The 10229-nt window shown below is 49.0% G+C and overlaps 1 protein-coding gene across 1 annotated transcript in view; it reads right to left on the reverse strand.

Moving 5' to 3' along the window:
• PTCHD1 (patched domain containing 1) overlaps nt 1-1467 on the reverse strand; it is a 39014-nt gene extending 37547 nt beyond the window's left edge. Inside the window, exon 1 of the mRNA XM_005516692.3 lies at nt 1039-1467. Within this exon, the coding sequence (XP_005516749.2) occupies nt 1039-1467 (429 nt within the window). The remainder of the gene's footprint in view (nt 1-1038) is intronic.
• Between the last annotated feature and the right edge of the window lie 8762 nt (nt 1468-10229).

The following is a 10229-nucleotide window of genomic DNA, read 5'->3' on the forward strand; positions in this document are numbered from 1 at the left end:
AAATCTTTTGGGCTTCCAAAAGGCAACAGCAAAAATGTGCAGGATTGAGCTAGCCACACCTCTGGTTATTTCCAAATGTTCCTTTCCTTTTTCTTGAGTGAACTCGATCCTCTGAACACTCAAGTTTTTGCATCTATAATCCCTGTTTTTCTTTCCACAATCGTTCAAAACTACTGGGGTATAAACTAGAGTACCAGCTTCAAGAAACGCAGGTTTCTGACATGATATATAGTACGGTGAGATGTCCTGTCAGATTGTGACTCGCACACTCCGTGCTGCTCAAGTGGGAAGATGCTGCCTGCTCTAACTTGAACCGGCAGCACAGGCTGCACCATGCCTGCAGTCTGTAGCTGGGCTGGATTTTCTCTTCATCTATGAAACCGGTGGTGGTGGGCTGGGAGTGGAGGGGAAAAAACCACTACCCACTAAAAATAAGCTGCTGAGTTATGTCATTTGCCTTGATGAGCAGTGAGAAGAAGGTTTTGTGCTACATCTCTCCCTGCAGAAGTGCAGTCCAGACACAGCAGCAGCCCCCAAAACGATTCTTGGCAGCCTGATAGACTGGTACCTAACTGTTTTTGAAGTTTGAGTTTATCAAAGCCCGAGACGCCTTAACTCGGGAACACAACTGCCACGCGAGTGGAGAGACGCCGAAAAAATTATTTAAGCAAGCCAGACTGCCCTTCTCACTTCACCCAAAGCAGATAAAAGCAAAACGGGGAGAACAGAAAAGGACTGGGGGGGTGGGGGGGGGGTTTTGGTTAAAAAAAATAATAAAAAAAAAAATAAAAAAAGGAGGAGGAAGAGAGCGGAGCCCGCGGCGCTGGCGGGGAGCGGTGCCGGCTCCCCGCGGCGGGCTGGCGTCCCAACTGTTGCAGGGAGGTGACCGGGGGGCTGCGGTGGCAGCGCCCGTGCCGGGCGGGCAGAGCACGGCATGCGCGGCTGGGTCCGTGCCGGCGGGCAGGTGCGGGGAGCGGGGCGGGGTGCGGGGCCAGGCGGGGTGGCGATGCTCGGGGCCGGGGGACCCGCCGGGGTTACCTTGAGGATGAGATCGGTGTGGTGCTGGTCCAGCATGTTGGCCTTGCGGAAGGAGGTGATGATCACCCGGCCGTACCTCCCAGGCGTCTGCAGGTCGGAGTAGAGCCGGTGCTTGGAGCGGTTCACCGGGAAGAGGCTGTCCACCAGGTTCCTCTCGATCTTGGCCAGGCTGTGCGTGGGGGCCAGGAGGTGCTCCACGCTCTCCTCCACCTGGTAGCGGCTGAAGCTGGCGCCCAGCAGGATGGAGATGAGCACGGGCGCCGAGGCGAAGAACACCGGGTGGCTGGCGACGAAGTGGCCGAGCCGGGAGAAGGACGTCCCCAGCCCCCTGTGCAAGACCTGCCGCAACATCCTAGTGCGGAGGGCGCGCAGGAGAGCGAGCGCCGCGCCGGGGCCCCCGCAGCTCCCCCACGGCCCCCGCAAGACCATGGGGCAGCCCCGCCGGGCGCCGCCTCCCCGCCGGCCGCGGCTGCGGGGGGCCGGGGGCCGCCGCCGCGCGTGTGCGTGTGTGTGCGGTGTGTGTGCGCGCCCGCCCGCCCGTGTGCGTGCGCGGGGCGGCCCGGGCGCCCGCCCCCCCGCAACGCCGCCGTGCCCGAGAGGAGTTTCCCGGCCCCTCGGTGCCTGACTTCCCAACCCGCCGCCCCTCGCCGCGGAGCCGCGGCGCGGACCGCCGGGGTGCGTGGGGGGGGGGGGTGGGTGGGGGGGGGCAGCCCCCCCGCCCCCCCCCCGGGGGAAGGGGCAAGCCCCGCTCCCCGCCCCCGCCGCGGAGTTTGCGCGGGAGCGGGGCTGCCCGCAGACTGCTGACTAATCCCCCGGCCGCGGCAGGCGAGGCGAGGCGGGGCGGGCGCGGAAAGCCCTCCGCGGCGCCCCCGCCGCCGCCGCCCTCCGCCCAGGGGCGCGGGGCCACGCCGGGCGGCGCCGAGCACGGGGCGGCGGGCGCAGCGCCGCGCCTCCCGCCGGGGCCGCCCGCCCGCGGCCGCGCTCCGGGCGCCCCGGCGCGCCCCCCCCCCCCCCGCCCCCCCCCGCCCCCCGCCGGCCCCGCCGCCTCGGGGACGACTGGGCGGCGCGGGCTGCCCGCGGCCCCGACGGGCGGGCGGCGAGGCGCGGAACGGCTGCCCCCCCGTGGAGGGGGAGTTGGGTGTATTTCGTGGGGGGCTTTGTTGCGGGGACCCGCCGTCAGAAACGTCCGGCGCTTCCCCCGGCGCCGAGGGCGGGCCGCGTCCCGGGGTGCCCGACGGTGCGCCCCACGGTCCCGCCGCACGGCTACCGCGGCGGCGCCGGCAGCGCGGCGCGGCACAGCCCGCCGGCCCCGCGCGGCACGAGTGGGCATGTGCGAGCGCCGCACATGCCCATTAGGGAAAGCGGGTGCCGGCGGCGAGGCTGTCCCTGCCCGTCTCACGGTCCCCGGCTGTCCGGCATCGTCTCCGGAGCCGCCCCGGGCTGGCCCGGCAGTGCCCCGCGCGGGGAGCCCCGGCACCGCGGGGAGCCCCGGCAGCGCTGCCGCTTCCCTCGGCGAGAACCCGCAACCCCGGCGGCTGTGGCTGAGCGCGCTGCCCACCTGGTGTGTAGGTACAGACCGTCCTCGCCGGATGCGATTCGGGGGCACGGCCTCGTTTTTAAACACAAATTGTATTTAAATAGCAGAAACGAGCACAAATGCCCTGGCTGTTGGCATATTTGGGCACGCTGATTCCTAGCGCTGTTACGTGGCCCAAGCTGCTACTTCCCAATCCAAAGGTGTTGGTAATTTGAGTCCAGTTACTACCCAGGCCGGTGGTTTTACAAATCTGAGAAAAGGAAGTTTCTGTTTGACGGCTGTTACATGTATTGCTGCATAAAACGGCAGTGGCTTGTTTTGCTTGTTAATAGGCTGACAGTCATCCTCCCTTTTACATTTCAGTAGTGTCTGACCCTAAGTTAATGTTTTGTCATGGACACTTCATGCACGAAACCTTGACATCATTCCTGTCTCCTCACAGCTAGGTCACACAGCTTGAATGCTAAACTCTTTCCACGTTTCACTTGTAACACGGTGAGGGAGTCAGTGGCTTGATTAACCATAGGCAAGGTCAGTAAGGTCCCAACATCTCCTGGTTCTTCTGGGTTTCGTGCCCAAGACCAGAAATGACTCCAAGAGTGGTCTGCCTATGAGGTCAATGCAGCTGCATCTAGAGTGCCCAGTCCAGGGATGCTGGGGTTTGTAACACGATTGTGCCTCTGCTCAATTCGACTCCCACAGAGGTGGGTTCCCACTGCTTGTATCAGTACCACGGAAGTTTAAGAAAGAAAATTTAATTTGAATATATTTTAAAGAACATTTCAAAGGTGGACATAGAAGCACAGAGATGGCAGAGGACTGGACCCGAATTTAGGTGACCATTCAGTACTAGGTCAGGCCTCAGAGCCCAGGTCTCTTGTCTCCCAGTCCAGCACTTTCCCCTCACTGCCCATGACTGTACACAGATCTGAACACAGGCTTACTCACCTCATTGTGTGTCGAGGGAATGTTGGGATGTGCCTACTGCTCTACGTCATTCGCAACAAGTAAAGAACTTTTGTCATTGCTGCAGGCAGTATCATCTGTGCTGTTTTTTTTGGGTCTCCATTAAAGATATTTTCTCATTATTAAAAATGAAGGGAGATTATTAATTGTTTCAGTAACCATCCAGTGGCCAAGTCACAGTTCTCCAGGGTATCTCAGGAAAACTAGTTTGAGGATCTGACATCTAGCCCAGTTCTCAGCGCATTAACTTTGGATAAGCTGTACACCCCAGGAACACTCAAAGAATTATTTGAGATCATTGGACCCAACCATTAACAATACATTCACATTTTTGCAGGGGCATAGAGGAAAAAACTGATACATCAGCAGTTCTGCTGGATGTTCTTCTGTCTTCCCAGAGAAGTGTCAGTTTTATTGCCTGTTGTAACCAGTATCAGGCTGTGCTGTTTGCTGCAGTGGAAATGATGTCTTTCCAAAGAGAGTCATGGGTTTTCACCCCACAAAATTCTGCCTCCCTTTGGACCAAGGAAATGCCCTGCCTTTGTCTGTGGGGGTGCCCATAGAGGAGGGACATATGGGGGAATGTGGGGCAGCTTGACATGTGCTACTGGAGTTCAGGTGTGTGTGCTGGAACTGCACTGAGTACATTACAGTGCCGCAAGCACCCTGGGGATGTTACCAAACCAGGGGGGAAACCTGCATACTCCTGACCCTGCAGGTAGTGAAATCACCTTGGTACTGAGCATCGTTGCTCTGGCACTCCATAAATTGCTGTCACAATGCATTCTGTGGAAATGTGGTTGTCAGGAGTGGAACAGCTGGAGGCCTCCCACAGCACTCTGTGAAGACCAAAGCCCAGTGAGCTCTCTGTTGCAGGGGAAGGGGAAAGCTGGCAGCACGTGCTGCACAGCGAGCACTGAGCATTAACCTGCTCTGCATTTCTTTTGGAGCAAAATGGAAGGGTAGGATTTCTATCACATATGTGTGCCACTCTGCTACAGCTCTGAATGGCGCTTTACAAAATAGATAATGATGTCTCATTGCTCCAGAGAGTTTCCAAACTAAATTAAGAAAGAATGATGGGAAGAGATGACCGTACAATGAGGTGCAGATGCTGGGAATAGGGATAATGAGGGGGGAACAATATGATTATGTCCTTTCAAAGCAAATGCCTCAGGGTAGCTACTTTTGGGGACAGAGTATAAAAGGGGCATGGGGAAGATGTGATGCAAAGGCAGCATCAGCACAGGGTTCAAGTCGGCCCTCAAGAGCAGATTTGTCTGCTGGGGAACATTTGTTGACTCTCAGATCCCTGCAAAAAGACTGCCTTGACCCACGCTCAGATGCTGTCAAGGCCAAACAGGTCATGTGGATTAGCATAAGGCCATGGTGTCATTCCCAGGGCCTGCAGGGCCTTGGTGGGTTTAAGCAACCCAGAGCCCAGGTTTAGGATGACATGAGCATCCAGAAATGAGCATATCTTTATGCATCTGCTCAAATCTTGTTATGAGGGGAAGTTCAAAAACTAAAGTGAGAGGAAGAAGTTGACATGGTTTTATTTAAAATAACTTCTTTCTCCTGTCTCTCCAACAGTGGTCCAATGACAGAAAAAACTGAGTGAAGTGAGAGAGAAGAGGATTCCTGATGAGTAACTTCAGATGAGTGAAGAAGGCCTAGGGGAAAGAAAAGGTGTCAGGAGCAGCTGGGATGGCTGTGGGAGGTATGCAGAGAATCAGGATTTTGCATTGTTTAGTTAGGCATGAGGAACCACAAGATATTTTAGGAGCATGTGCAAGGGATTTAGTGCTGCGAATGGGGAATGTTTTTACCAACAGGGCACTGAGCAGAGCGTAATGCAGGTTCCAGCTGGAGCTTGGAGAGAATGAGGTTACCCACAGTGAGGAGATGGGTAACAAAGGCTTTTTTTTTTTTAAAAAAAAGGGAACTAAAAAGAAAAAAATCAAGGACAGTTTAATAATTATTGTTAGACTCATAAGGGTTGCAAAACCTTTTTTAATGACACTTAGTTGTGTTAAGCTGATTCATATTGGTGGAAAGTGTTGGTGGTGACATGGAAAGACCCTGTGCTTTGTGCCAAGGGATCAAGACAACATGTAGCCAGTCCAGGATGGCTGGGGAGAGAAGTAGTTTTCATTGCATCACCCCACCAAGCTCTGCTCTGTGCTTCTTGGCCTCAGGTCTGGGACCTGGGCCAATGCCAATTAAATTGGTGAGGGCACAGACAAGGTTAATGATAAAGTTAATCTCCCATTGCTGATTGGTGAGGGATCCTCACAACTTGCAACTTTTGTCCATTTGCAATTAACAGAAAAATGAAGCAGAAGGAGGCATCCTCCTTATTTCCAGGCTGGGTTCCATCACAGTAGGAGTATTATACACAGGTATCATTTTTCTCTCATATGTGCTATGCTTCTCCCAGAAGGATGACAATTTTCTTATGCTAAAAAGGACTTTCCAGAAGCAACCTTGGGAAATTGAAAGCTGGTCTCAGTGCAGTTAGTAGTTTATAATTAATCAGTGAAACTTTACTTGCCTATTTTCCTCTCCTCAGCCTCACCTTGTTTTGGCTGGCACCAAGGGGTGGGACATCATGGGCACAAACAGCATGATCAGAGCTTAAGAGCCCCAAAACTGAGGTGACTTTTTAAACTGTGCAACCAGAGAAAGAAGAAATGAAATAGAGGAACAAAGCAGCATCACAGCCTGTGTGTTCCCTCTCTACAGCAGTCCTTTGGGTTGTGAAGGATGGGGCTGTATCAAGAACAGCTGCTTTCTTAACCCAGCATACAAACCAGGAAGCAATGCCCTGCCAAGGGATGGCCACACATTTTGCAATCTGCATCCACAGATTTCATTGCCAGAATTCAAGATGGCAGGTTTCTTACCTCCCTGAAACAGGCTACTGACAAAATCAATCATGTCGGAATTTTTTCTTCAGTGTGTGCAAGCCCCTAATGTTCACCAAATGGAAGGGAAGAGAGGGACAAGGGTGAGGAAGAGGCTGTGCACGCCCTTTGACGTTGCACTCCCCAGTGCCCTGACGTGCTGCCACCCGTGACAGGACACACACACTCCACACACTGGACTTGCTAATGCAGCTCTTGGGAGAAATCACAGGAACTGAAATACCTGTTTGCATCTGCTGAAAAGAATCTTCCCTCCTGCTCCTGCATGACAACATCTCTTTGCAGTCTGTCCTGTAAAATGCAAATATGTAAATGCTCCTCTCTGGCCTGTTCCTCCAAGTGGATAGAGAGATAAACTAAAACAATGTAATACACCAAGAAATACTTTGACAGCTAGCACCTGATTCTTTCCCAAGTGCCCTGGTGGTCACTCTTCGGCAGCTCTTTGCTGATTCATGAAGACTGCTAAGAGAAAGCATGTGTGACATCTTTTACAGAGTGTAATAAAAGGAGGAAAGTGCCCTGTGTGGCTGGAACTGCAGTTCTGTGGTCTGTCTCTGAGATGCTCCATTAGCCTGCTCCTGGCAGTGATGATACAAAAACTGGAAATCCCCAATTGTACCATTAATATGAATAGATTGGAAAAAAACCCTGGAATGTAACAGGGAGCCAGTGAGCCTGTGCTTTTTTATTTTTATTTTTATTTTTTTTTGCTTTTTCTGCCCTCTCTGCTTGTATGAAAGATCAGTAGAGGGGAAGGATGGATCTGATCCCTTGCATATTGGCACAGGCTGCACAAAACCACAGCTCTGCTTTTGTTTGAGTTCTCCTATATTTTGTTAGAACCAGACTTGCTTCTTAAGCTGAAATCTCTGGGTCTCTCTCTGGCTATGTTTTTGGCTCCACCATCTGATATTTCTGATTGACCAGACTATTAATCATGTCCTCTCACCTGTTTATTTTAAGAGTGTCTGCTGACACTTCTGCCAGACCTAGGCAAAGGTCTTTCCTTCACTGTAAATAATAATGGCCTGATAAAAATATAGAGTCCTTCCTTGCAGAGAGATGGATTAAGTTCTTGTTTTGAAATGCAGTCTGAATGGTCCTGATGTACTGAAATGTTACAGCAAATATAAGCAGACGAGTCAATTTACAGCTTTCATACTACATTTTAAGAAACAAAACAAGCAGATGACAACACAATAAATCTGCTTGGTGTCCCAGTCTGGTTGATGTTAGCTGAATACAATTGTATTAGATAACTGGATCATGCAGCTTTCTAAAAAAATAGGAAATGCACAAATTTTATTAAGAACGTGGTTTTGTCTAAAGAAGTGGACAGACTTAAACAATATATCCTTTGGGAAAAATGTCTGTCAGACAGTGAAGAAGCATTGCTGTGTATGTGTTACCCTGGGTGCACAATTCACAGCTCTTATTGGAGTAACCCTGATTATTTTGATATTGGAATACTACTAGAAAAGGAATTATAATACTCAGGGTTCAAAGGACCAAAATAGAAAAGAAGTTTCATTTGTAGGTAAATTATTTTAAGAAAATAGTTATTTTTAAATTAACTATCACAGTTAAGTGTATAAAATATATGACTTCTCTAAAGATAAAGCACTGCTTTAAGAGATAAGCTTTAGTAGAAAACAAAACATTAACTGGGAGTTTAGTAAATATGTCTAGAGATACTGGGATTTTTGGCAAAGTATAACTCCTAGAATAGTGTGAATGTTTCTCTTTTGTTTATATGCCTTCATACAAAAATGGGCAAAAGAAGTAGGCTGCAAGTGAATGCAAAAGAAAACACATGGAGCTATTAAAATAGGTTAGCATTTGATTTCAGATTTAGGAATGAATACATACATATGCACACATAAAAGCACATGTATATGTGGAGGCACACACATACAATATATATATATATGGAATATGTGTAAATGCTTATTTATATATATTTTATATATATTTACATAGGCTTAAATAAAAGCAGGAGATATTTAAGTTGGATACTAAAATGCTTTTTAATGGTGACAGTCTCCTAATAGTAATGTGGAGAAGCAGGGTCACCTGAGAAGGGTGCAAGCTTTCCAGTCCTGGTGGATTTTTAAGAAGCAAGCTGGATAAATGTATAAGGTGTGACATAAGTATTGCTAATCCCACTTTGGTGTAGGAGAATGGACTAGGTATCTCTGAGGACTCTGTCAGACAGCATTATTTTCTGTGACTCCAAGATATGAGCAAAGAATAAGTTAGATGACACACTTCCACATCTGATGAAGTATAAGAAAAATAGCCTGTGATTTGTGGATGCAAAAAGACTTATTACTGAGCACAGTGAATAGCTCTTACATAGCTCATCTACTTTCTCTTTCAAGAGAAAATGTGGGTTTGATGGAAGTCCCTGGCAGAGCAGCCAAATTGTGTAGACAGGGCTGATCAACCTATTTCTCCCTTGCTTTACTTCTTCATCTTCTGACTTACATCCCCTTTACAGCCTTTGGCTAGGCTTTGTGTCTCTAAAGCTGTTAGTAAAACAATTATCTAAATATATATTACAGATGTACAGCTTTGGACAGCACACTGACTCAGAAATGTCTTCCTACTGCTCTGTCACGTTCTTCCACCTGCATCTAGATTGCATATTGAGTCATATTGACAGTGTTGTTGGCTGTAAAGTAAGAGACCTTCAGTAAAGGACATTTTAAAAAACCCTGTAATTTTTCTCCAGTCTTGCAGAATGTCTTTATGGACTGGCATCAGATTGAGTAGATTTTAGACAATATCACAGGGGTTTTGCATCATTTATAGGATGCAGCATAGATGACAGACCAAGGACTGAAAGCTGCTGGAATCAGGTTCTTCAATTGCTGTGTTGCTGTAGGCAATGCACTTTTATTCGCTCCTTGCCTCAGTTTCCCCGTCCTTAAAACTGGGATGATAAAGGTTGTCTGCCTCTTACAGGGAGTGGAATGACCATACTCAGCAATTTAACAGCATTTAGGAAATACAGTATGATAAACCAGTGCAAAGTTTTATTCAGACCAGAGACCTGTTACTGTAAGATCATTCTTAACATTATACTTTGTTATGTTTTATCAACTGTTTTGAAATGTTGCTATGAGCCAAATAATACAATGAATTGTAATGGGAAAGTGAGTTTTACCTACTCTTTAACCAGCCCATTTTCAACTTCCCACAAATATGGATCCCAGATGACCATTGTTACAGCCCTGCACCAGTGCTTTCTCGACAAACACCAGAAAATTGCACTAGGGATGTGTTTGTCAGCAGTTTGGATGTACCTCTGTGCTGCTGTCCTTTCTGTCTGTCACTAACACATCTTTCCCCTGCATTGCTGCAAGCACCCGTGAATGAAGCCAGGGACTGTCTATAATCAGGAGAAAAATAGAAGAGGAGCTTCTTAGACCTTTAAGAAGCAAAACAACAGACAAAACAAACCAGCCATGTTATCATAAAGCAAGGGGTTTGTCATTCTTACACTCCTTATATTAACATGTGTTCACTAACAATGTACTACAACCATTGTAAAATAGCTCCTAAAAATGTCCCATTACTTGCTTACTCCACACTGCCATGTCAAGAATATGCAGGACAGTAGGAGAAGGTTTCTCAGAGTACTGTATTTAGGGTAAGACAACAGTCTGCCTGTTTTTATTTTTAAGCACTAAAAGTCTCTCATGACAAAGCATGGATTGTACAATTCTGGAAGAAACCCACTTCAGTAAGTCACG

The sequence above is a fragment of the Pseudopodoces humilis genome, chromosome 2 (assembly GCF_049639895.1).
Source record: "Pseudopodoces humilis isolate 2021_Gansu_Grassland_sample_001 chromosome 2, ASM4963989v1, whole genome shotgun sequence".
Lineage (NCBI taxonomy): Eukaryota > Metazoa > Chordata > Aves > Passeriformes > Paridae > Pseudopodoces > Pseudopodoces humilis.